The sequence below is a fragment of the Leucopleurus acutus genome (assembly GCF_964270905.1).
Source record: "Leucopleurus acutus genome assembly, chromosome: 4".
Classification (NCBI taxonomy): Eukaryota; Metazoa; Chordata; class Mammalia; order Artiodactyla; family Delphinidae; genus Leucopleurus; species Leucopleurus acutus.
In genome coordinates this window covers 70,841,517-70,869,265 of record NC_139146.1, presented here as the reverse complement: position 1 = coordinate 70,869,265, position 27,749 = coordinate 70,841,517, and the positions used below count along the sequence as shown (strand labels likewise).

The window sequence follows — 27,749 nt, the reverse complement described above, 5'->3', positions numbered from 1 at the left end:
AGGTGAATAAAAATTATCATTGTTAAGTATGGAAATTAATATAATGTACTGAGTAAGAACTGACATAAATGTCACTATTAAATTTTTAAAAAGTGTGACATCAAATTTTCTTTTGGTAAGACCAAAATAAAGTTTGATCATGTGAGTCAGGATAACTTGGCTTGCATTACCATCAAGATAATACTTTACTGGATTATACTTATCAAAACACTGAAGTATAAATTTGGTAATTTGTATAATACACATGTGTTTTTTCCCTGTGGTGCTTTTTACTTTATTTCTTTTTCTGCGATCATTATTTGAATCAAAATTGTTAACCTCTTTTGTTTTAGGGAACTGTTTTGAACTAATAGAGGCTTTTAACCAGACTATTTTCATCATTAATCTGTTTTTTATCAGGTTAATTGCTATTCAGTATTTTGCTTGGACCTGACACCTAGGCAGCAATTTCTTGAGATACTTCCTAGTTGAAGACTCTTTATTCTTTTCTTTTTTTTTTTTTTGCGGTACGTGGGCCTCTCACTGTTGTGGTCGCTCCCGTTGCGGAGCACAGGCTCCGGACACGCAGGCTCAGAGGCCATGGCTCACGGGCCCAGCCGCTCCGCGGCATGTGGGATCTTCCCGGACCGGGGCACGAACCCGTGTCCCCTGCATCGGCAGGCGGACTCTCAACCACTGTGCCACCAGGGAAGCCCTTCCTCTCTTATTATTTCATTTCTAATGGGGTAGCCTATTCGGAAAACTAGAGTGGGAAGAAAGCCCTTAGGATGATGTCAAAGCCTTGGAGAGAACTTTATAGCCTGTTTAAAAAGATTTCTTTTCAATTGGTCTTTGTGTATTTCTGCCCATAACAAAAGAAGGTAAAAAGCTGAAACCCTAAAAATGTTTCCTTTTGAAATGTTTAGAAGAGAAGTATTTGGAATTATAGCCTAAAATGAGATTTTAGAGTCTTTCGCAAAGCATGAGTAATGGAAAATTGACTGTACTTGTTAATAACCTTATGAGAGAAGTCACTCTTATTGGAGAATTTATCTAAAAATAATGCACTTGAGTAGATGTATGTATGAAACTAAGCCAAAAAATTATTGCTAAATTAGATTTTCCAAAGACTGAGCTCCATTTTGCTGGTGTAGTTTTGAATGAGTAATGTGTTAAATTTGTTATTTAGGACAGAACTTTTAGCAAATTTTAAAGAAAATTCTAAAACTTTTTATTGAAGTACTGGTGTAGATGTAGAAAAGTATACAAATTGCACGTGTACAGCTTGATGATGTTTTATAAACTGAACATAACTATATAACCAGAACTCAGATTATTAAACAGATCATTACCAGCATTTCTCAAACTTTTTGTGTCCTTTGTAATCATCATCCTGATTTTGAACAGCATAAATTAGTTTTTCCTGTTTATTTTATATAAATGGAATCATATACTGTATATTGATGGTGTCTGATTTCTTTTGCTCAATGTTATATGTGTGAGGTTCATTCATTTATTCTCATCCTAGAGTATCCCATTGTGTGAATATACTAAACTTATTGATTCTACTATTGATGGGAATTTGGGTAGTTAAGGAAATTTCTCTTTAAGTTTCAGACCTTTTTTTCAGGTAGCTGTTATCCCTGCCCAGAAACTGTAGATGTGAAGTGCAATTGTGGTAATACAAAGGTGACAGTACCCTGTGGCCGAGAACGTACCACAAGACCCCCCAAGTGCAAAGAGCAGTGCAGGTTAGTACAAAGCTCTGTACAGACTTACATCTGGTGTCTTACAGATTTAAATTCATACCGATTTTTCATTTTGTTAGTATTTTCAATTTTGCTTTAATGTTCTAAAATATTAATATTCACAGTATGCTCATTCTGTATGGAATTAGAAGGTATATAAATAGATAATTGCACTTTAGATATAATCGTTCAATGATCAAAAGTAATTTTAAAAATTGTACTTTATGATTTAGTCGACCACCAACTTGCCATCATACAAGTCAAGAAAAACATCGCTGTCACTTTGGCTCTTGTCCTCCATGTCATCAACCTTGCCGAAAGGTTTTGGAGAAATGTGGTCACTTGTGTCCTGCTCCATGTCATGATCAAGCATTAATAAAGCAAACTGGCAGGGTAAGGGAACAGTACTATTAAGACATAATGCATTGCTGTGGGTCATATTTTCTTAATTTTACTTAGTCATTTCAACAAGCAATGATGAAGTACTTATTGGGTATTAAACACTGTGATAGGAGCTGGGGTATAAGGTAAATGATACTTGGTTTTTGTCTTAAGAAATTCACAATATAGAAAAGGAGAAATCAATAAAATGTTTGCAAGTACAGTGTGATAGTCATGTTATAATCATCATACAGATGAGTTTGTCAGTCTTCCTTCATATACTATAGTTTAGGGTTATAAATATCTCCTGGTTTCCTCAAAGATTCATTCACATATTCAGTGAATATTTATTGAATTCTTACTATGTGTTAAACATTCTTCTAGGTGCTGGGGAGACAACAGTGAACAAAATAATGGAGATTAAATTCTGTTGGTGGAATTTGGATTTTACAATTCTGTGTTTTATTCTTTTGGCTTATGAGAAGTGAAGGAGTCTATACTGCCTTTGTTCTGTCATTTAAAACCTGGAATCTGGCTCAATTTTTAATATAAACGTGTTAGAGGAGAACAATCTGATAGAATTTAAGGATGGAATAAAATATTTCAATAAGCACAATTTGTTGAGTACTTGAAAAAATTTCAGCCGGCTTGAGCAGAGGATTCGTGGAACTGTTTTCTCGTAGATCCTTAAATCGGCCATATGATTTAACCCCTCTGACTTAAAAATTGTTATTTATTTTACTTGTAGCACCAGCCTTCAGGCCCTTGGGAACAGCCATCTGAACCAGCGTTTATTCAGACTGCATTGCCTTGTCCTCCATGTCAAGTGCCTATTCCTATGTAAGTATTAGAATTTTAGCTTTTAAAAAAAATCTTTTGACATAGTTCAAAGTGTATCTTGAGAAACTTCTCCCCTTTTCTTTCTTCAGTTCATCATTATTTCAGGCCTAGCCTATAAAGTAGTCTCTCTTTCTGTTTCATTCTTTTCTAAATATATTTTGCATACCGCTTAAAACGCTCCTCTAGGTGTCTTTTTGAGTCATTTTCCCCAGCTAGAGTTTGATGGGTCAGTATAGCTATTCCTACTCTTTTTGTTACTGTTTGCATGATAAATGGACAAATTCTTAGAAACACACAAACTACTGAAACTGAATCAAGAAGAAGTAGAAAATCTGAATATCCCTAGTAAAAAGACTGAATTAGTAACCAAAAACTTACCACAAAAATAACCTCAGGACCAGTGACTTCACTAGTGAATTCTACCAAACATTTAAAGAATTAACACCAATGCTTCACTAAGCAGGCACATTTCCTGACTTATTCAGTGAGGCTACTATTTCCCTGATAATAAACCAGAAAAAGACATCACAGGAAAACTGCAGACCAATATCCCTTTTGAATATAGATGCAAAAATTCTTAACCAGATACTAGCAAACTGAATCCAGCAACATGTAAAAAGATTTATACATCATGACCAAGTTGGGTATATCCCAGAAATATGAAGTTGAATCAACATGAATCATTCATTCATCAATCATTGATTCAAATCAATCACTGTTAATACTTTATCGATAGAATAAAGGACAGTTGATAGATGCAGAAAAACATTTGACAAAATCTGACATGCTTTCTTGAACACTCAACAATCTTGGGATAAAAGAGAACTTCCTCAGCCTGATGAAGAGCAGCTATGAAAACCCACAGTTAACATCATCACACTTAATGGTGCAAGACTTAAAGCTTTCCCCCTTAAGATCAGGAACAAGACTGGGATGTCTATTCTGCCACTTCTATTCAATACTATATTAGAGGTGCTAGCTAGAGCAATTAGACTAGAAAATGAAGAAGTAAAACTATTTGTATTTTTAGATGACATGATCATGTATATAGAAAATCCTAAGGAATCTTCACAAAAGTTATTAGAGATATTAAATAAGTTCAGTAAGTTTATAGGAAACATGATGAATATACAAAAGTCAATTTTATTTCTATACACTAACAGTGAACAATCTGAAAATTGAACTAAGGAAACAGTTCCATTTGCAATAACATTAAAAAGAGCAAACGTTTTGTTTATTTAACAAATTTAATAAAAGAAATCCAAGACTTGTACACTGAGAACTATAAAACATTGTTGTAAGAAATTAAAGAAGACCAAAGACTGTAATACTGGCATTCAGATAGACATAAAGATCAAGGGAATAGAACTGACGGTCCAGAAATAAATCCATACACTTATGGTCAATTAATTTTTGACAAGACTGTCAGAATAATTAAATGGGGGAAAGAATGCTTTTCTCAACAAATGGTATTGGGACAACTGGATATTCACATGGAAAAAAATGAACTCAGACCCCTACCTCACAACATATATAAGTAGTAATTCAAAATTGATCAGAGGCCTAAAAGTAAGAACTAAAACTATTAAACTCTTAGGAGAAAACATAGGTGTAAATCTTTGTGTCCTTGGACTTAGGCATTGGTTATTAGATATGACACCTAAAGCATAAGCAACAAGAGAAAACATAAATAAATTGGACTTTATGAAAATTAAGTCAGAGGACATTATCAAGAAATTGTGCTTTAAGGACACTATCAAAAAGTTGAAAAGATAACCCACAGAATGGTAGAAAATGTTTGTAAATCATATATCTTGTATATTATCCATAATATATAAAGAATTCTTAGACTGAGAGACCAAAAGACAGTCCAATTTAAAAATGGTCAAAGGCTTAGAATAGATATTTCTCCAGAGAAGATCTACAAATGGCTAGTAAACATGTGAAAAGATGCTCAATATCATTAATTAGAAAAATGTAAATCAAAGCCACCAAGAGATACCATTTTACATCCACTAGGAAGGCTAAAATAAAAAAGACATATGATGTGTTGGTGAAGATATGGAGAAGTTGGAACCATTATACATTGCTGTTGGGAATGTAAAGTGGTGTAGCTACTTTGGAAAACGGTTTGGTAGTTTCTCAGGAGACTAAACATAGAGTTACTGTATGACCCAGCAGTTTTACTCTTAGGACTATGCCCAAGAGAACTGAAAATATAGATTCATAAAAACTTGTACATGAATGTCCATAGGAACATTATTATTAATAGCCCAAAAAGTGTGAACAATTTTTTTATCAACTGATGAATGGATAAACAAAATGTGGTATAGCCATACAATGGAATATTATTCAGCTATAAAAATCCATGAATTACCGATACATTTACATATTACGTGGATGAACCTTGAAAACATTATTCTAAATGAAAGAAGCCAGACACAAAAGGCCACATGCTGTTTGATTCCATTTATATGAACTGTCCAGAGTAGGCAAATCCACAGAGACAGAAGGTAGAGTAGTGGTTGCAGGGGCTGGGGATAGGAGACTATGGGGAGTGACTTCTAATAGTTTCAGGTTTCTCTTTGGGTTATGAAAATATTCTAGAATTAAGTAGTGGCGGTGGTTACACAACCTCATGAATATACTAAACTCCTCTGAATTGTACTCTTTAGAAGTATACATTTTATGGTATGTGAATTTCATCTCAGTTTTAAAAAGGAGAAAAACATATATGAAGATCCTTCTAATTCTGATACGATTTTTCAGTGACATGTCTAACAAAATTATTATTGTAAAGGATATATTAAAAAATATTACTTGTCACATGAACTATCCAGTTAATATAATTTCTTATTAGAGTACAGTGTTCCTGTTTTCTTGCCCTCTTGTTTCAAAAATAACATTACATTTAATAATAATTTGGCCATGTGATAAAAGAATTCTGAACATGTGCATATAACACATATAATATGTGCTGTATCATTTAGGGTGCCTTTTGTTTCAAGTAACAAAAACCCTAAATAAAAAGCGACATTGTAACATTTATGCCTTGCACAGTTAGACTGGAGGTAGAACTGCTGCTTCATGGTTGGTTAATCTGGTTGATTCAGTGATTTATCGTCAAGAGCCTGGATTCTGTCTTTGCATTTTATCCTCAGTGTGTCCTTTTTGTTCTCAGGCTACTTGCCCTTCTGATAAACTTCCCATCCAGTTAGTGAAGTTTCCAAAGGGAGAAATGGACACTGTTTAAGCCTTCAACCATCACTTTCTTCTTTATTTAAAGACTGAGGAAACCTTTCCCAGAAGCCCCATAGTAAAACTCTTTTCACATTTCACTGGCCAGAATAGGATCACAAGACAATTGCTAAACCAGTCCCTTTAAAGGGAAATGAAATATTTGTTTTGTTTCTTTAAATAGACTGTTTTTTTTAGGTGATTTTTTAGGTTTGCCGGAAAATTTCACAGAAAATACAAAGAGTTCCCATATGGTCCTGCCACACACACGCAGTTTCCCTTAATATCTTATATTAGTGTGGAATTGTACTCTTTAAAAGTATAAACTTTATGGTATGTGAATTTTATCTCAGTTTAAAAACCAAAAACATATGTATAAAGATCCTTCTAACTCTGATATAATGATTTTTCAGTGGCATTTATAACAAAATTATTATTATGAAGTATATGTTGAAAAATATTATTTGTCACATGAACTGTCCAGGTAATACAATTTCTTTCTTAGAGTAGAATTTTTTTACAGTTGAGGAACTGATATTGGTACATTATTATTAACTAAAGTCTATAGTTTACCTTGGTAAAGGTTTACTTTTTCGGTTGTATGGTCCATGAGTTTTGATAAACGCATAATCTCATGTATCCACCATTACAGTACCATACAGAATAGTTTCACTGCCCTAAGAACCTCCTGTTCATCCCTCACCTCCCCAGCCCTCAAGCCTCTAGAAACTGTTGGTCTTTTTACTCTCTCTATAGTTCTGTCTTTTTCAAAATGTCCTGTAGTTGGAATCCCACAGTATATAGCCTTTTTAGCATATTGCACTTGATAATATGCATTTAGGTTTCCTCCATGTCTTTTTACAGCTTGATAGCTCATTTCTTTTTATTGCTGAGTAATATTCTATTGTATGTATATACCACAGTTTGTTTATTCATTCATCTATTGAAGGGCAGTTTGGTTGTTTCCAAGTTTTAGCAGTTATGAAGAAAGCTGCTGTGAACGTTCATGTTCACAGAACATATGTCCATGTTATTGTGTGGACATATATTTTCAACTCATTTGGGTAAATATTTAGGAGTGCTATTGCTGGATCATATGGTAAGCCTATGTTTACCTATATAAGACACTGCCAGACTAACACGGTGGCTGTACCATTTTGCATTATCACCAGCAATGAATGAGAGTTCCTGTTTCTCTACATCTTTGCCAGCAAATGCTGTTGTCAGTGTTTTGGATTTTAGCCGTTCTAATAGGTGTGCAGTGGTATCTCGTTTTAATTGGCAGTTCTTTAATGGCATATGATGTTGAGCATCTTTTCATATGCTTATTTGCCATTTGTATATCCTCTTTGGTGAGGTGTCTGTTCTCTGCTCAAATCTTGACCATTATTTAATTGGCTGCTTAATTTCTTATTATTGAGTTTTTAAGAGTTCTTTTATATTTTAGATACAAGTTCTTTACCAGATATGTGTTTTCCATATATTTTCTCCCAGTCTGTGGCTTGTGTTTATGAAAACCTGTTTTTATTTAAGTGTTTTTGGCAGAGCAGATGTTTTTGGTTTAATGAAATCCAACTTAACCATTTTTCTTTCATGGATTGTGTTGTATTTAAAAAGTCATCGCCAAACTCGAGGTCACCTAGATTTTCTCCTATGTTTTATAGTCTTGCATTTCACATTTAGGTCTGTGACCCATTTTGAATTAACTGCTGTGAAATGTATAAAGTCTGTTTGTGTTTTTTTTCCATGTGGATGTTCCTTTGTTCCAGCACCAACCGTTTGTTGAAAAGACTACCCCTTTCTCCATTTGATCGCCTTTCTCCTTTGTCAGAGATCAGTTGGCTATGTTTGTGTGGGTCTATTTCTGGGCTCTCTGTTTTGTTCTATTGATCTCTTTGTCTATTCTTTCACCAGTACTGTACTGTCTTGATCACTGTAGCTTTATAGTAAGGCCTGAAGTTGGGTAGTGTCAATCCTCTGCCTTTGTTCTTCAGTACTGTGTTGGCTATCCTGGGTTTTTTATCTTTCCATATAGACCTTAGAATCAGTTTGTTGATATCCACAAAATAACTTGCTGGGATTTTGATTGGAATTGTGTTCAATCTAGATGAAGTTGGGAAGACGTGACATTTTAACAGCATTGCACCTTTCTATAGATGAACATGAAATATCTCTCCATGTATTTAGATCTTTGATTTCTTTCATCAGTGTTTTGTAGTTTTCTTCATATAAATCTTGAATTTATTTTGTTAGATTTATATCTAAGTATTTCATTTTTGTGTGTGCTAGTATAAATGGTGGTGTGTTTTTAATTTCAAATTCCGGTCGTTCATTGCTGGTATGTAGGAAAACAATTGGCTTTTGTATATTAACTTTGTATCCTGCAACCTACATGCTTATTTTTTATTCTTAAGAAAAAGACTAGTAGAGTTAGCATCTTTGCTTTAAAAATATTCTTTTTGAAGACTGTATAATGTTTCATTTCATTTTATTTTTGTCTTGCAGGGAATGTCTTGGAAAGCATGAGGTGAGTTACAGGCACAGACTTTAAGTAAAGCTTGTAATCTATGTACCTCTTCTATATGATGGTTGTTAGAAATAACAAAGTCAATGTATTGTCTTTTTAGTGCTCTAAAGAGTACAAGAGTTTGTCTACAAATTTTAAAAATACACAGTACTTTTATTTGAGAATTAGCCTATGTATATGCATTCACTGCAGAATCATTACATTGAATTTCCCTTTTAGGAATAGAATGTTTTGCTCCTTGGCATTCATTCTTTGGATTTTTTTGGATAGGTTACTTTGATTTTGATAGTAACAATTATTAATGAAAATGTATTAGATGAAACTTGTTCTCAAATGATAACAGAGTCATTTTTGAAACATGCTTCCAATAGGTTGTGTGTGTGTGTCTGTGTTGCTGATTTTCCTTTTTTTCTTAAATTTTAAGGTGAGCCCTCTACCATGCCACACCGTAGGACCCTACTCTTGTAGGAGAGTTTGTGGACGAACCTTAGATTGTCAGAATCATACATGTATGAAAGAGTGCCACAAAGTAACTGAAATTGATTCCTGCACTGACAAAAACAAGGTAATGTCCTTGAGTTGAATGTATACATGCTTACAGTATGCTTGAAACATTTTTTTCAATAATTTTGCCATAAATATTTTCCATTTTGCTATAACTTCTCTTTCCTTTTTCTTGCTCTCATCCCTTCTCCTTCCTTGCCTTTCCTCAGACAACCAACTTTAACAACTTGGTGTATATCTCTCTGTATCTTTGTGCTAGTTCATAAGAATATGCCTTTTCATTTGGTACTGTTTACATGCTATACCTGGGTTAATACATAAGGTTTGATTTTATGATCAAAGTACAGAAATTGTGTCTCTTTTTAGATAGTAAGTAGCAGTATCACCTCTACTGCTATCCATTTATATCTCTAAGTTTAGTCTGGAGCATTTGCAGTCAGCTGTTTTTTAAACCTAATACATGGGGTAGATGTTCACAGTTTTAATAAATTCTCAATCTTTTGTTGGAAGTAAATACCATCACAGATACAGGATATGTATAAGTTACGTGAAATTTACTAAAAGCATTTTACAAGCATATGAGAAATCAACCATTCAAAGATGTCTAAAAATTGCCATTTCACAAGGAAAAACAAATGTAGCTAATCAAATTTTAATTAATACTAAATTTTATTTTTAAAATAATGTTTTTTCCTAGGTTTCCATTCTATAGGGAATCATAATAATATTAGCAAGTGTGCTTAATGAGGAATAAGCCAAAGATTTTAAGCTTAATTTTATTATTAAGTAACATTACATTTACAGGTGTTTAAATTATTACTATGAACTGTGTTATTGAAAATTTCACTTGCATTATTAGATGTTTTGGTCTTTGATTTGGTAATTGTAATGCATGACAACATAAATGTCTATAGTATCATTCTTCCTCATGTGCAGATATATATGTAAATCGTATTGCTTATAATTTCTTCACTGAGTCATGCCTTGATCCTCAATAAAAATATTCTCATGATAAAATGAAAAAGATATTGGAATTATAAAATCAAACTAACATAATGATTCAAAACCACTTTAACTAGTTAGAGAATAGCTACTATATGGCTTTCCTCCATTAGACTTCCAGAATATCAGATGAATCAGAAAAAACTCATTTTAAGAAGTCATATGACATGTTTGGGGAATTACCTTGGATTATCCCAACATGGCTTCGTAGGCAGTCAGTGCCTGTCGTGAAATATGGGTTATAAGTTATGTGCAATTCTTCTCAATTTAGCTACAAATCCACCCTATCTCCCACTCAGGGAAGGCTACTGCAGTGTAAGTGAGTGGAAATTATATTATTTTGGGGGATAACTTTGCAATCATTCTAATTTATGTATTAAAGTTTAAATAATTCAGAAACTTTAAAAATTAATTCCTTACTGTAACATCTCAATTGAGGCCCACTGGAGAAAGGCTCTTAATAGGTCTCTCTTGACCCAAATGCCCTTGGAATTTTTAATGCAGTTTCTACCTTGAGGTATAGCACAGAGCCTATAACACAGCAGGTATTCAATAAGTGTTTATTGAATTAACTGAAATCAAAGCTCTTTTGCTTCTTACCTCTGCTCTAGTCTCTTTCCTTCCCTTGCCTTACCCTCAGATCTCAGTTCAGTCAATGCCATTCTTATGTGGGATGGCTCTGATTGATACCATTAGCAGCAAATATAACCCTAATTCATTGGCTGTAGTGAGTGGGAATGTGGTTAACTGGGGAAAGGTGTGAAGGTGATGGCAATCACAATGGTGTGTATTTTGCAAGCAAACATGGGCTGAAATACTTTTTGACTGATTGAAAGAAGAATGAGGATATTTTCTCTTGAGGAAAGTCTCATCAAAAACAAATAAAAAAGAAAACATATGTATACGTACATAATCACACATACATAGATATACACATGCATTTCTTCTATATTATGTATGCTACAGACCCTTGCCACACAGAGTGTTGTCTGCAGACCAGTGGCATTGGCATCACCTGGAATCTTGTTAAAAATGCAAAATCTCAGGCCCCGCCTCAGCATTTTAACAAGATTCCCAAGTGACTTTTTAAAAATTGGTTATGAAAGAGAGATAATTAATTTTCTTTTTTATATTAATTAATTAATTTTATTTTGGCTGCACTGGGTCTTTGTTGCTGTGCGCAGGCTTTCTCTAGTTGTGGCGAGCGGGGTCTACTCTTCGCTGTGGTGTGCAGGCTTCTCACTGTGGTGGCTTCTCTTGTTGTGGAGCACGGGCTGTAGGTGCACAGGCTTCAGTAGTTGTGGCGCACGGGTTTAGTTGCTCCGCGGCATGTGGGATCTTCCCGGACCAGGGCTTGAACCCGTGTCCCCTGCATCGGCAGGCGGCTTCTTAACCAGTGCGCCACCAGGGAAGCCTGTGTGTTGCTTTTTTAGTTATGTGATGATCATGCTTCTTGGGTGGAAAATGTTTTTACTCTGTTTTTTTTTTCTGCCACTGACTAAAAAGTAATTTACATTTTAATAGGGATGCTTCATGTAATCACAAGTCCATTTTAAAGGTAAGGCAGTTTGATCAAATGAGGTTTGTAGACATCAAAATCTTTGTGAATAATGGTCCTATTGATGATCTTGCTATTATTCATTTTGAATATTTTTAAAAGAGTGAAAGCATGGCACCATTTTATTAACTGTATTTCTAAGAGCTACAGAAGTACTTTCTTTTAACGGGATATATAAATTTTATAACTTTAACATATATAGAAATGTTAGACTTCTGTATTTAGATGACTTATTTCCTTGGTACTTATCAGGCTGGCCCAGAATGCCTTCAATGTGAAGAAGGGTGCTCTAAATCACGGCCGCCAGGTTGTCCTCATCCGTGTGTTTTGCCATGTCACCCTGGAGAGTGTCCTCCCTGTGTTCAGATGCTTAGAGTAAAATGTCACTGCAAGATCACAAGTCTTTATGTGGAATGTAGGTAAGTGGACTGAAGAAATATTCTTGTTTTACTAAAATCATTTTAACTGGTATATTTTCATAATTCAGAACCCTTTATAGAATACTTTAAGGAATATTTTTCAGTATGGTCCTTAGGGGCTGGAGACCTAGATTTTCCAGTAGAGATCTGGAAGAAAGAAATGTAGACTATTTCATCTTCTAGATACTTTACCTTGATTTCAACCAGGACAGTTCTGCTTTTTTCCACTTGGGGATTCTGTATAAGATTTTATTAGAAAAAAAATTTGCTTTAAAAAAAACCAGGAGAAGCACTGCTATAGCAGATTTTTCAGATAACAGTGTCAGCCAGAGTTTTGTTGGATCAAAAGTTGACTTGCACATAGTTACTTAGGCACAGTTTTTAAATCATAGATTTAAAAGGTAGCTTTTGTTTATTACAAATGTTGCTGTTGTAGCATTTATCATACTAGGATATGACCTCTATATTTTCCTTACTTAAAAATGAAATTTTTTGCTTGTGGATTATGCAGAGGGAGAAAAAGATTACATTGTTTTCTGTTTATCATGATCAAATATGTAATTAACCTAACTTGTTCAGCTCCATTTCACTTAAGTCTATAAAGTGGGTTTTTTGTAAGTATATTTTACTCAGAATTAAATTTTTTTATATATAAATTTTTAAAATTTATTTATTTTTGGCTGCGTTGGGTCTTCGTTGCTACGCATGGGCTTTCTCTAGTTGCAGCGAGTGGGGGCTGCTCTTCATTGCCGTGCATGGGCTTCTCACTGCAGTGGCTGCTCTTGTTGCGGAGCACAGTCTCTAGGAGCATGGGCTTCAGTAGTTGTGGCTTGTGGGCTCTAGAGTGCAGGCTCAGTAGTTGTGGTGCACAGGCTTAGTTGCTCCACAGCATGTGGGATTTTCCCGGACCAGGGCTCGAACCCGCGTCCCCTGCACTGGCAGGCAGATTCTTAACAACTGTGCCACCAGGGAAGCCCTCAGATTAAATTTGAGAATATGAGTTTATGTCTGATTTTTTGAGCATAAATACTTGCAGAAAAATGCCTGTTAATATTATCTTAAATTTGTTTTTGTCTCTTATACTCTGGACTCATGCTTTAAATTGGAAAGTCAAATTTTATTCTTTTTAAATATTAAAATTATTTTGTTGAAATTTTAAAAAATTATAATTTTTAGTTTTATAAGTTTTGTAGGGAGAGTTAAGAGGACAATTTTGCTTTATTAATGGGTGATGACTGATGAGAAGAGGTAGTTTTCTTTTCTTTTGTTTGTTTTGTTTTCTTTTGTTTGGCCGTGCCCCTCGGCATGAGGGATCTTTGTTCCCTGACCAAGAATTGAACCCGTGTCCCCTGCAGTGGAAGCATGGGAGTCTTAACCATTGGTACACGAGGGAAGTCCCAAGACGTTGTTTTCTTTGGTCTTTCAGGGTCCTAAATTTCCCTCTCTTGCTTCTTTTTCCCTTTGTCGTGTCATCTCCAAAGGGCACCTTCCCTTTTTACTGTCTTGTTCCGCAGAGTGTTGCCTTTCCAATATTGGCTCCTTGATTCTCGTGCAGTTTTTAAAGTCTCTTCTCTTTAGTTGGTGCTCTGATCCACCAAGACTTTTTCAGTATTTTTACATTTATGGTGGACTTTGTCTTTCTTGTGTGATGTTAGCTCAGTGCGCCTCTTCTCTTTTCTGCTCAGTTTTTCCAGAACTCTACCAAGCTCTCTGAAAAGACTTGCTATATGGGAGCTTGAGAAATAGCTCTGCTAGGAATTGGTGTTTATTTTTCTACTTACAGGTAATTTGAAGTTTGTAGAAATTTCTGTCTTCTGGCTTTGCTGAGGTCATAGGATTTGAGTGATTTTGTTTGTTATTAATGAACTGAATGATTTTGGGGGGAAATGTGTGGATATATTTGGATTGAGGTGGTTTCCATTACCATAGCTATCCAGAGTTGCTTCTTCCGTTTCTTGAATGCATGTTTAAAGTATATGTTTTTATATAGAATTCTTCAGTCTCAGTATTTGTCCCAATAATTTCATTTACTTTCAGTTCAGTGAATAATTTCATAAATCATCTTTTCCTTTTGATCCTTTTCTGCTTCATGTAATTTCTTCTATAGAAATTAGATATAAAAGATGCAGGCCTTAAAAAGCTTACTCCTAATGATAGAGTAACAGGAACAAAGTGATATTAGCTCTTAAGAGGTAAGCACCTTACCTGTAAGAATGAAAATGTACAACTTTAATAGAGCCAGAGTAAAAACTTTGTTATTATTACGTGCAACTTTGCCGGGAAAATTGCATGTGGTATCTTAGAGTACATTTATAGCCAATTTGATACAAATATTTAAGATAATAGTTTTGACATTAGTGAGGCTAAACTTATGGTATATTTTGGCAATTATGTCTAGTGAAGGGAACAGGAAAAGAAAATAAAGGAAAGGAGAAGGAAGGTAATGGGGAAGAGTAAAGTGAGACACAGGTGATGGGGATTTTTAGATTGTCACTGTTTACTGACTCATGCAGTGTCTACTGTTGAGCTGTCTGTTAGGAAGTATTATTCATTGGTGTTTGTGACTTTTTCTGAATTACACACTGAAAACATATAAAAGCACAGATTGATCTAAAATGATCTGAATCAATTTCTAACATTGATAGATAGCTTAATCCAAAATCAACTGAAAAAAAGTTTTTCTAATAAGCTTACTACACTTCCCACTGAATAGCCTAAACTCCTCAATTTGAAGTAACATTTTTTTCCCTGTTCTTTAGAAGTAAATCTGAGTGAGCATTTTCTCTCGGTCAATTTTTTAATAAATTTATTTATTTATTTGTTTATTTATTTATTTATGGTTGAGTTGGGTCTTTGTTACTGCATGCGGGCTTTGTCTAGTTGCGGTGAGCAGGGGCTACTCTTCGTTGTGGTGTGCAGGCTTCTTATTGCGGTGGCTTCTCTTGATGCGGAGCACAGGCTCTAGGTGTGGGGCCTTCAGTAGTTGTGGCACGTGGGCTCAGTAGTTGTAGCTCGCAAGCTCTAGAGCGCAGGCTCAGTAGTTGTGGCGCACAGGCTTAGTTGCTCTGCGGCATGTGGGATCTTCCCAGACCAGGGCTCGAACCCGCGTCCCCTGCATTGGCAGGCAGATTCTTAACCACTGCGCCATCAGGGAAGCCCTCGGTCAATTTTTAAGTAACATATTGAACCATTAGTTTTAAATCTTTTATGTAGAAGCTTTACAAAGAATTATAATTATGAATAATGATTGATCTACAGGGAGAGAGAACTAGCAGGAACTGTTAAAGAAAGGCCAGGCGTAGATGATATTTTGTGTGTGTTTTGTACTTCCTTTCTGCAGCAGTTGCCATTTTTGGCATTTGATTTGTTGGTGGAAGATACAGGGCTAGAAGATTTGAATTATCAAAGCAGTTAAGTAATTTGAGGATGTTACAGATGAGATACAATTAAAATATTTCTTTAAAAAATGAAGTAAATAAGTAAGATAATTTTATGGATATGTTTGAAATTGAGTTATTTTTTAGAAAAACCATACTATAAAATGGACTTTTGTTTGAATGTCATCAAAACTTCCTCTCATCTTTTTAGAAAAATAACCACAGCTGATGTAAATGAAAAGAACCTCCTTAGTTGTTGCAAAAATCAGTGTCCTAAAGAGGTAAGATTTAATAGAATCTTTTACGTTGTATTTCTTAGGCATTGTTTCTCTTTTATTGTTTGGTCATCCTATTCCAGGTCTTTTCTGGACCCCTAGAAATGCGGGTACAGAAAGGGAAATGTGATTGATGTTTGTAGAAACGTATGGTTAGGGTAGAAGCACATCTCTTTATGAAATTTGGGGATATTAGGACCAGGAATGACTCTGAAGATTTTTTTAAGCAGTTTTAAAGATAACTTATGTACTTTACACAATAAATATTGACCTAATGTTTACCCACCTTAAAATATAAGTAGATCAAGAACCGTGTGGCTCATGGGCAGTTGGACAGTAAATCCACAGTAGAAAAAACAGATCGTGTGTGTGTGTGTGTGTGTGTGTGTGTGTGTGTGTGTGTGTGTGTGTGTGTGTGTATAAACGTTAAAGCTCATTATTATCTTGAATTAATATAAAGCATTCATATATAAAGTATTGCTTTTAGAGATTCTGGTGCTTGTATATGCGTTGTATTTAAACTAATTTATTGAAAGTGGTTCAGAAAAATTGTTCAGAGTAAAAAGGTAAAAACTCACTGGTTGGTGATTTAGCCCAGCAATGATTTGAGAAACGAAAGTAGTCTATCTCTCCTTGGCCAACTTAACAGTTAGGCTGTATCTTTTTTGCTGTTGTCAGGGGTAGGGAAGTGACGGCTATTTCATTTGGGGGGACATTTATAAAGGAATTCTTTTGACTTACAGATGTACTAATAGCACCTCTTTTATTTTAATTCTTTGTCTTTGTATACTTATCTAAGTATTTCTCATCCTATTTAGAATCGGAAGAGATGACAATGAAGTCTTAAATACAGTATTGTCTCTTTGATTAAATAAAAAGAGAAATCAATTCATGATATGCCTTTTTGTTTACAGTATTTCCTTTTAACTAAAACTTTGGACACTTTTTATGGATTACTGTTTAACAACTTGGAAATTGAACCTGCGATTTTTAAAAGTTATGTAAGATTACAAAAAGGGAGACATTTCAAGCAATAAATGATTATTTTAATAATCCTGTCTTTGTTATATGAGTGAAACTAGAGGCATGGGATATTTCAAGTTTAATTTTCTGAATTCTTCAAATTCTAAGTTTTCCCTTGTTAAAATAAATTTTCTTCTGTCCAGATTAAAATTCCAGGTAATAAGTAGTTGAGAATGTTTTATTTTTAACCTGACACAGTAACTTGGTATGAGGTTGCAGTTAGAAATAAAATTGAATTCAGGGATTGCTAATTTGCAATTTAGCATTGCCTTGGCTGTGATTCATTTGTGATCCTGTTATGCCATTTGGTGGGACTGGAGATGAGTGGGCAGTATTTATTTAAAAATTTTTTTCTCATGCTCATCATTTTTGGGATCTAGGCCATTCTGGAGCCCCTGGTATTGCTAGTGTCTCCTTGGACTTTCTTGAAAAATGTATTCTTAGGTTGGGAACAATCCAAATGGCTGTTATGGTTTAGAACAGTCTAGGGGTGGACAGGTGAGTATTACTGTGGTTGATAGAACTCATTCTAGTTTATGTTCTCTTGACATTGATAAGACTACAGCAGTGTTTTTCAAACTCTAGTGTGCATCAGAATCACTTCAAGGGCTTGTTAAAACAGCTTACTGGGCCCCACCCCAGAGTTTCTGCTTTTGTGGGCCTGGAGTGGAGGCCCAGGAATTTGCATTTCTAATATGCTGTTATATAAGGGTGATACTATTGGTCTGGCACCACACTTTGAGAACCAGTAGGCTATGGTATCAACTCATACTCTGGATCAACCAAGAACTATGTCTTTTTGAATCTGCCATAGATATCTTAGACTCAGAGTTACGGTATGGGATTATGACAAATTCTGATCCATTGATAAATTCCTGTTTGCTTTCTCCTCCCCTTTCCATACTGTAGATTTCTTGTGGGCAGGAACTGTGTCATGTTTGTCTTTATATCCAGTCTCTGGTTCCCTGGTTGTACATATTAGGTAGTTGGTAAATGTATATTGAGTGTGAGTGTAAGTGTGAACTGTGGGAATGGCATAGGCATGTCCTTCCAGCTCCACTACTTCTTTGATATACACTCTATGTGTCTGTTGGACTGTTCAATTAGGTTTGAATTAAACTAAAAGGAAATGTAAAGATATTAAGAACTGCACCTTTATTTAAATTGTGCCCCACATATACAATTCTACTTTTAAAAATTATTTCTGAATTTGGTTTTATCACTCCTATGCAAGCTTTTCTGTTTTTTACTTGGGCAAATTGTTTAATGTCTCTGTATCTCAGATTGCTCATGTGTAAAATGGGGGCAGTAGTAATACTCACTTTAGAGTGCTGAATATTAAGTGAGTTAATAACATGTAAAGGTCTTATTGTATGGTAAGTGCTACAGATGTGCTGGCTATGGTAATTATGGTATGGGTATTTATCCACAAATAATATTGATTTTCAAGCTTTCCTTAATTATTTTTAAAGAGAGCTTTTTACATTTTTAAATTATTGGGATTAAAATGAAACATTTTGAACTAGACCGTGTTGCTTATTGGTAAGCCATTTGGTATGACTTAACCAAAGTGCTAGCAGAATGATACTAAGGGCTGAGTAGAGTAGAAGAAAACCATCTCACTGTGAGTGGAAGGGGTAGGATATCTCATCTTTAAATGAATATCAAGGTTGAATGTTTTAGAAAAACCTCTGTTTTTTGCTGTGAAATCTATAATGAAGATACAGTCACTATATATTATACATTCTAATCAACTTTCTTTGGGACTACTTTTCTGCTCTTTCAGAATATAACCTGGCTTTTGAGATAATACATACTTGCACATCTAACAGGGAAATGGTCATGTGATTTGATTTTTTAAAATAATGAAATTATTACATACTCAACAGTACATAACACATATATGTACAGTTTAACAAATGGTTAAAAAGTGAACACCATGTAACTCCACCTAGGTCAAAAAATTTAGCATTGCTGCATCTCAGAAGTCTACCAAAGTTCCTTTCTTAGTGTAGTTCCCACCCTCTATTCTATGTTACCACCATTTGCCTTTTATAATAATTATTTCCTTGCTTTAATTTATAATTTTTACTGTAAATTAAAGTTTTTACTACAGGTATATCTGGAAGCAATATTGATTGCATAATTTTATATTTAAAGTTCAAAAGTATGAACTTTTGTGACTTGCTTTGTTTGCTCTACATTGTGCTTGTCATTTTTATTACATGTGGCTGTAGTCCATTTACTCCATTGTGAATATACTGTAGTTTATTTATTTTACTGTAGGTAGAAAGGTAGAGTTGTTATACTGCTATGAATGTTCTTGTTTGTACATTCTGGTATTATGTGTACAGATTTCTCTTTGTAGTGCAGTTGGTTGGTCATAGGGAATGTGTAATTTCAACTTAAAGTCATACTGATTTCCAAAATAATTATATGTAACCAGTAAATTTTCCAATTTACCGTCAGGATTTTATAGCTACTTTTGTTTCATATCCTTACCAATACTTGGTATTGTCAAAATTTAAAAATGTTTGCCAGTCTTATGGCATCTCATGACTTTAGTTTACATTTCCATGATTACTCATGAGTTTGAATACCTTTTCAGAACTAATGGCATTACTTTGCCTTTACAAGGGAAGGTGGATGTGTCACAGTGCTCCACGTATAGAACCAGGGACCCAAGTTAGCAGGGCAGCTCTGCTCTCTTTGAGTCATGGGCCCCACTGTTGCTCTAGATATCCTCATTTCCAGCACATTGGGAGGGAAAAACATGGATGTGTGCTCTTGAGAAGCTTTAAGGCACAAAAGCACTTACGCTTACATTCCGTTGGCCAGAACTTAGTCACATGGCTCTAACTAGCCTCAAGAGTGATGTAAGATGTGCTGTTAGAGTGGAACCAGGGAGAATATTGAGCATTTCTGGGAATTAAGGTAATTTATATCCAAAAGAAAAAAGTTGAAAAATTAGCCAATTATCCAGGATTTATTGACCCTATTGGAATGGACTTTTTCTTAAAATAGTTGCTGGGGAAAGGGGAGGTAGAGTATGACTAAAATATAAATATATAATTGTTTTATTTTGGTTTTATTTTAGCTTCCTTGTGGTCATAGATGCAAAGAAATGTGCCATCCTGGTGAATGTCCCTTTAATTGCAACCAAAAGGTGAAACTTAGATGTCCTTGTAAAAGAATTAAAAAGGTATATATTTTAAGTTATTGAAAATTCTTTTCTGTGTACATTTTTGTTGGTTTTGTTGTTTTGTGGGGGGTTTTTTGGCCGGGACGGGGAGTCTGTATTTTGGTAGTTCTTTGACTTTATTTTTTTGACTGAATTTTAAGGTCTTATTTCTTAGAGTCTTTTTATTATTGGCATATGTATTTCTGCAAGTGCTTATTTTAAAAATCAGCTTTGTTTGGCAATTTAGTTTTCTGCAATTTAATAGTAAAAGAGGATTGTTTTATATTGGAACTGAGTTCAGTGCCCTTTTTTGGATAGAATCAGTGTGTTCTAGATTTGAGGTCTTTGCACAAGATGTACAATGTGAGTAATAAAAAAGTAAGTTTCATGATTTAAGAAATGGTCTGGAATTAACCTTTGTTGCTCTTATTTATGACATTTTTTTACCGTCAGTATTATGTTGTGAACGTGTTGCCTTAAAAAGACCTCACATACACGTAGCCTTATAAAATTATACAATAACATTCAAATTTGGAGAGAGTTAATTTTAAGATAAAATACTGGTAATGAAGGAGTAAAAGGGCAAAAGCTAATGATTGGAAAGCTCAGTGGAAGGAAACTACATAGCATTTAGCAAAACTGAGGATTGAAGAATCTCACTGAACTCTTAAAGGTCAGTTCTTTTCCTTGACTTCCCTGTTGACACTGTTGACTCCTTTGAAGATTTCTTCTTTCTTGAATTCTGATTTTCCCTTTCTCAGTTATAGTTGTAACGCCTTTTTTGCCTTCATATTCTTATGGTTGTTCCCTAAAGCTACTCTCCTTTCTCTTTCATTTCACTCATTTATTCATCCATTCAGCAAATATTTATTGAAAATGTGTAGCTTTTATTGAGGACCTTTACTTTTCATTTACTTTTATAGCTCCTACTATATAATTTCCTGGATTCAGGTAACTTCTGAATTTAAATTTATAGGCCTGAGCTTTTCTGGAGTTGGATCCCTAAGTGTTAGATATTTAAATGGACCACCTTTATATGAAAATCAGTACTCAGTCAAATCACTTTTAGTCTGAAATGTCTCTCAGGTTTTCTCTGAAATCTCATCGTACTGTCTGAGTGCAGTTTGCCACCCATTAGAACTCTGGCAGCAGATTATGCTTGGACTTTGAAAACAGCTTCATAACAGATTTCCTTACACCTTCCTAATTGTAATACTTCCAATCTAAGTTCGTCATGGTTCTTCATCACTTGGGAAAAAATATGCACTTTATAAGGAAGATGTACGTATAGAGAGACTTGGCGTAAAGGGGGATCTATGATATTACCTTTGCCTGCTTGTCCAGTCTCATCCCCTGGCAGTCATCTCTGTGAATCCATTACTTAAGTGCCCTAACACATCTGCTATTTCCCCTTTAATCTGTGGCCATATATTTGTTTTTTTCCTTTACTGCTCTGCTTACTAGAATCCTGTTAATACTCAGGGCAAGCATTTCCTTGTTTAGGAAGGCTTTGCTTCCTCTGCCTCCTTTGGGAAGACTTAGGTGCTCCTTCCTCTTGGCTTTCTTTGTACTTTGTGCTAGGTTCATGACTAAGAGCTTTGTGATTCCAGGGACATGTGTAACCTTGTTTCCTCATCTGTAAAGTAGTTTATACATAGGCTTATTGAAAGGAATGAAAGAGATAATGCTTATTTAGCACAATGACTGCTATATTTAATAAATAGTAGCAGCTATTATTATTATTAATTTAGCATTTACCATATTTATTTTTTCCTTGTTGTATCCCCTGTCCCTAATACAGTGCTTTTCATGTAACAGGTACTCTGTAAGTACCTTTTGAATGAGAAAAGATATGATGATCCTTCTTCCAGGCTGATAGACTTCATGTCCACAAACATGCAGTATTTATTTTTGTCTCTAATGTTTGTCCATGTTATTTTTCCTTTGTCTGGACTGTCCTTGGATGACAAGACTGTGTTTTGCCAAAATTCTGTGCTATAAAGTGCTTCATTAAAGTATATGTACTTTGCTCAGGATTTGATGATCTCATTTCCTAACTCTGGTAGATATGAACTAAAAAACTAGTGTCTGAGGGTGTGGTGGGAAAGGAGCAACTGGTACAAATAGGTACACTTAGAGCAAAAGTGACATCTGGCAGCAAAAAATATGGAACGAATAAAAGGCAGATAAAAGATCTCCAAAAGCAAAGTCTAAGACTATTTAAAATAAGGACCACTTATTTTATTACAGAATAGTACACAAATTGATCATAGTATTGATGTCACCTCATCAATAAAAGAGTAGATTAGTTTTTTATTATTCCATTAAGGAGGCAGTGAAGTACAGATATAAGCTTTAGAATGATTTTCATCTAAACATTTTTTAAAAAGATAAAATGGTTGAGAGAAAAATTTTTAGCTCTCCAGAAAACTCGAGAACTGCACTGAGTTGGTAGCCACCAGCCACATATGGCTATTTAAATTAGAATTTTAATGAATCAGCATTAAATAATATATGACATTCAGTTCCTCAATTTCAGTAGCCATGCTTTGAGTGCTCAGGCACCATGTGTGGTAAGTGCTACCCTTGTGAGTAGTGCACGTTTAGAACATTTCCATCATTTCAGAAAGCTGTGTTGGATGGCACTACTCTAGTACCTCCCTGGAAGCTTTAGAAGAATAACAAGAAAAGATAAAGAAAAATGAAGAATAAAAATGAAATTGAAGCTAAGTTGGTAGTGGTGTTTAGTAAATGATTATTAAATGGATGGTTTTAATTTTATGGTATTCACTTTTTTTGCAGTTAAAAGAGATAGAGAATAATCACTGTTTGAACTAAGACATTTAATGCATGCAACCATGTCATTATTAAATATTAACACGACTTAAATAGTATGCATAATCTTAAGCTGCTAGAGAAATTTTGCTTTTTTATGGCATACGGTTACAACTTTGAGGGAAAATCTTTTAAAATCAAATTTTTAAAAACTTTATTTGTAGGAATTGCAGTGCAACAAAGTACGTGAAAATCAGATTTCCATAGAATGTGACATAACATGCAAGGAAATGAAGCGGAAAGCATCTGAGGTAATGTCAGGTTAAATGTCATTTTTAATGTGTTAGCAGCCTTTCCCTACTTATTTTGTGCATTAATTTATGTGCTTATTATGAACAACTCGAAATCTCATCCTTTTTTGTTTTTGTGATAAAAGCCTAGTTTGTTGGCCTATTTTGAAGCCTCAGGTGTGCTTTTTATGGTCTGGTGTGTACTAGATTTTTCCATCCTCTGTACCAGTTAGTGTATGTGCTCTGGAACATAGTTATTCATCTTAATGTTAGTGTAAGCCTCCTGAAAATTATGTTAAAATAATACAAAAATAAGGTTTTGGGATTCTTTGCTGTTTGGGTTACTTCTAGCATCACTGTTTCTGTCCATCAACCCAATCAAGGAGTAGGCTCTTAGTTTTGTTTGAAACTAAGGATTCCCTTCCAGAGAGGGCATTTTAGGAGAATGGTCAATTTCAACTCTAGGCAAAGAGTGGTATTCAATAATTTATTACAGAGTCTTAGTATGGTAACTTAAGAGAAAAAGTCCAGTTTTAAAGTATTTCAGTTTACAGTGTTGTAACTCTTTGAACTGTGATCTAATATCTCTTATAGTTGTTAAGCTGAAATGTTTATATAAGGTATAACAACCTACCTCCCCTTACCCCCTATCTGTTAGATAGTTCCTTGGTAACACTTCTCGGTATATAACATTTACGTTTCTTTAAATAATTTTCAATTTAAAGCTCCCAGAAGTTGTTATGGGTTAGTGGAGCCTGGGAGGAAAGATGTTAAAATTCTATGTAAAATTTGATGATTACAATGTTAATTTACTTTTAAATGTCTATAAACAGATAAAAGAAGCAGAAGCCAAAGCTGCTCTTGAAGAGGAAAAACGAAGACAACAGGTAACTAAACAAAAAATACCCAAACTTCTGTCTCTTTGCATCATCGTTAGTTTTTATGCAAATACAAGATATGTGGAAACATACAAATTAGGATCTGGTGAGCTCAGTTCTGGACTGAAAATACAGTTCCTGTAAAACAAAAATTAGCCATTTACTTACTTCAGTCCAGGTATACTGAACCTCTGAAGAAGCACGGGACCTTGTATGTTCACAGATACTTTGTGTATTCCCAATTTACTTGCTTGCCAGTTTTGTCCATTCTCAAGAGATAACTCCTCTTTCGGTTGAGGGGTGAGGGTCAGGGCATGGCAGCATCCATTTTAAGTCATCCTCTGCAGTGCATGTCTTCGCTCATCTAAAATTATTTGAGTTCTGTTTTACTGAGTTGTAGGTTATCTGTGACAAATAAGTGCTGTTTACTAACCAATACATTTGTTTTAATAATACATCCCCTTATTTACTGATTAGATTCTTGAATGCAGGATTTTTATCTGTTCTTTGTTATTACCTAGATAACAAGTACATTCCTGATATCCCCTGTTTGCTCAAATACTGTATTTATCATACACTCCAAAGAGTGTCTTAACTTTGTAATAGTGACATGTAATTTTTTGTCAGTTTGCATTTTGAGATGCTTTATACTTATCAAGCAGTGTATATTGTATACAAACTGTTGCCTTTATGAATGAAGAAATTGAAATTTGCATGACTTGAGAGAGGGCATTAAAAACAACTCATATAGCAAGGGTGGGATAAAATGACCTCTGGTGTTTTATGGTTCTATAAAGTTGGTTTGCCTAATACCAAAAAATAAGTTATCAGAGCTAATACAGTAAAACATGGATCGACTAAAATCCTAGGAGATTGAATTATTAAGAATAGTTTAGGGTGTCCCTTCCTCCCCTTTTCATAAACAGTTGTGGATAGAAATCTTAAACATATTCTCTATTTACTCACCTTTTAAACAGAGTGTATAGAAAATAATTTAAACCGTGCTTGATGACTGTGAGTCATCATTAAAGCATTAGTTATTTTACTGTGTCAGTAGTTCTCAAGTTTGACTGCTTTTAATATATTTTGACCTTGTGCTGTGTATATCAACAACTACTTGAGAATATTCTGACATTTTGGTTCTTTGAAGAATGCCACTTTGTATTAAGTATATGTTAAGTCTTCTTCCAGTGTGGTTTATGAGCAAAGTCACGGATATGTTAACTGAAATTTCTATTTCCTTTTAAATACACATTTACAGAATCTTGCATGAATATTACATATATATTTTAGTTAATAAGTATCCGGTTTTAGTTAATCACAGTGCACTATAGTGTATTGTGTTATATTATCATGCATTAAAGTTTAATAAGTAAGTTCTTAACAGTAGACTGAAAATCTATACTTTATAATGAGTGTCATCTAGTTATCCTTTTTTTTTTTTTTTTTTTTTTTTTTGGGGTGGTACGCGGGTCTCTCACTGTTGTGGCCTCTCCCGCTGCGGAGCACAGGCTCCGGACGTGCAGGCTCAGCGGCCATGGCTCACGGGCCCAGCTGCTCTGCGGCATGTGGGATCTTCCCGGACCGGGGCACGAACCCGCGTCCCCTGCATCGGCAGGCGGACTCCCAACCACTGCGCCACCAGGGAAACCCGTTTTTTTTTGTTTTTTTTTTTTTGCGGTACGCGGGCCTCTCACTGTTGTGGCCTCTCCCGCTGCGGAGCACAGGCTCCAGACGTGCAGGCTCAGTGGCCACGGCCCACCGGCCCAGCCGGTCCGCGGCACGTGGGATCCTCCCAGACCGGGGCACAAACCCACGTCCCCTGCATCAGCAGGTGGACTCTCAACCACTGTGCCACCAGGGAAGGCCTAGTTATTCTTTTTTAGAATGAGTTTTTTATATAATTCTACTTTCTAAAAGAGTCATTTTGATTTAAAGCATGAAGCATTTTTCCCCTGAAGAATTTTTACTCTGTGTTTTGAAATGTATTTGACAGAGAGGAATCAGTTTCCGGCAGCTTTTTTCTCTTCACTCACTTGAATTTCTTCCATACAAGCCAGTAATGTTTATTATACCACCATTGTATAAAACTAGAATTATAGGTATCTTTATTCTAATGGGTCATCTGTTAGCACTTACTAGAAGCTCTATATTATAGAGCCCCATTAATTATAGGTTAATGGTGTTGATGTATAAAACTAATGTCTATATTTTAAATCAGATGTTTCTGTATTTAGTATCAAAGGCAGGCCTTCAATCTGAAATAATCTCTTTCACTACTCCCTAGTTCCCTTTCTGCTTACCTAAGTTCTGAATTTGTTGAATACAATCAGTAGTGGAGAGATGTTTTTTTAAAAAATCAAATCAATATGTTTATTATATACCATTACTATTAAAACGTTTCCCAAATTTATTTTTATCTAAGTGGAAAATTTTAAATCAATGTGTGTATTGAATTTAATAAAAATGATACTGTTTTGATTTAGGCCGAACTGGAGGCTTTTGAAAACAGACTGAAGGGTCGTCGGAAGAAGAACAGGAAGAGAGATGAAGTGGCAGTTGAGCTAACGCTGTGGCAAAAATATAAATATTATCTCTTTCCAGTGTGTGCAGTTGTGGTTTTAGTGTTTGCATGGTACATAGCCCATGGTGTGGATTAAAAAATGTTTGATCTCTTAATATACCTCAGATTAGATTTCAATAAGTTGTTAGATTTGGAATATTAGAAAGTGAATGTTGTAGAACATAATATATATTCACATTCATCTCTCTATTCCAGCGGTTGTTAGAAGGACAGAATGTTAATCTTTATCTTAATTAGCATACTAGAAGTGGCAATAGTAAAAGCATGACTGAAATTGTAAAATATTTCGTAAGGCATAGCCAGTGGCAGGGTAACATGTTAGTTGTTCATTGTGCTTCCTTCTATTAACATAACTGTTTCATTTACTATTTAGAGCCGTCTTTTTTTTTTTGGCAAAATTAAGATGAAACTGAGCCGTATGTGTAGTAAGAGGAATATTTCACAATGCTTTGGTTACTTATTAAAAGGTACTTTTCCTGATCATGTAACTTTGTACTTTTTAAAATATATATATCCTCTAAAAGACCTCATAAATTATAACATGAAGGTATATAATTAGACTTCATAAATTGGTTTATTAGTGAGGAATTTTTATCAGTTATTGAAGTAAAATTTTATGTAGTATGTCACTCAGAGGAAAATACAATTGTTTTCAAAAAATGCCAGGCTAGATTCCTCACATGTGGCTATGTCTTATATAAGAAACTTTTAACTGAAGTTGACATGTTTTGTAAAACTTGTATGTGTTTTTTCAAAGTAATAATAAAAGAAAAACTAATATTTATGAGCAATATATGCTGAGCACAGGCTTAGGAGCTTTATGTACTTTATTCTCATTTCTTCTTATCACAATCGTATGAGTAGATTTTTTTCAGCTGGAAATAATAAGTTCTTATGAAAACAAGCTGATAGAGAAATATCAGTAAGCCAAATCTGTTTGAATTGTAAGTCATTTTAAATGGTTTTGCTATTTAATTTTTGTATAATTAATGTTTTCATTAAAATTTTTCATATCAAATTTTTAATCTAGAATATTTACTATTTAAAATATTCAGGAACCTGTAATTTTATCAAGGTGTAAAACTCTAATGCTTGATGTAAAACATAGTAATTGATAGGCACTAAAAAGTGGTGGAAGTGGTAAAAGTACAAAGAAGGATTTTAGAAGTCT

General features: G+C 34.6%; 1 protein-coding gene across 2 annotated transcripts in view; it reads left to right on the top strand.

The window, feature by feature from the left end:
• The window catches only part of NFXL1 (nuclear transcription factor, X-box binding like 1), a 52,509-nt gene extending 25,051 nt beyond the window's left edge, over positions 1 to 27,458 (top strand). For both annotated transcript variants that reach the window (XM_082837779.1, XM_082837778.1), the window contains exons 13-23: positions 1,610 to 1,730; positions 1,961 to 2,120; positions 2,857 to 2,948; positions 8,691 to 8,712; positions 9,137 to 9,277; positions 12,029 to 12,195; positions 15,784 to 15,853; positions 19,968 to 20,072; positions 23,051 to 23,137; positions 23,950 to 24,003; positions 26,481 to 27,458. In XM_082837779.1, the coding sequence (XP_082693905.1) occupies positions 1,610 to 1,730; positions 1,961 to 2,120; positions 2,857 to 2,948; positions 8,691 to 8,712; positions 9,137 to 9,277; positions 12,029 to 12,195; positions 15,784 to 15,853; positions 19,968 to 20,072; positions 23,051 to 23,137; positions 23,950 to 24,003; positions 26,481 to 26,654 (1,193 nt within the window). In that variant the 3' untranslated portion in view covers positions 26,655 to 27,458. The remainder of the gene's footprint in view (positions 1 to 1,609; positions 1,731 to 1,960; positions 2,121 to 2,856; positions 2,949 to 8,690; positions 8,713 to 9,136; positions 9,278 to 12,028; positions 12,196 to 15,783; positions 15,854 to 19,967; positions 20,073 to 23,050; positions 23,138 to 23,949; positions 24,004 to 26,480) is intronic.
• Positions 27,459 to 27,749: the final 291 nt, after the last annotated feature.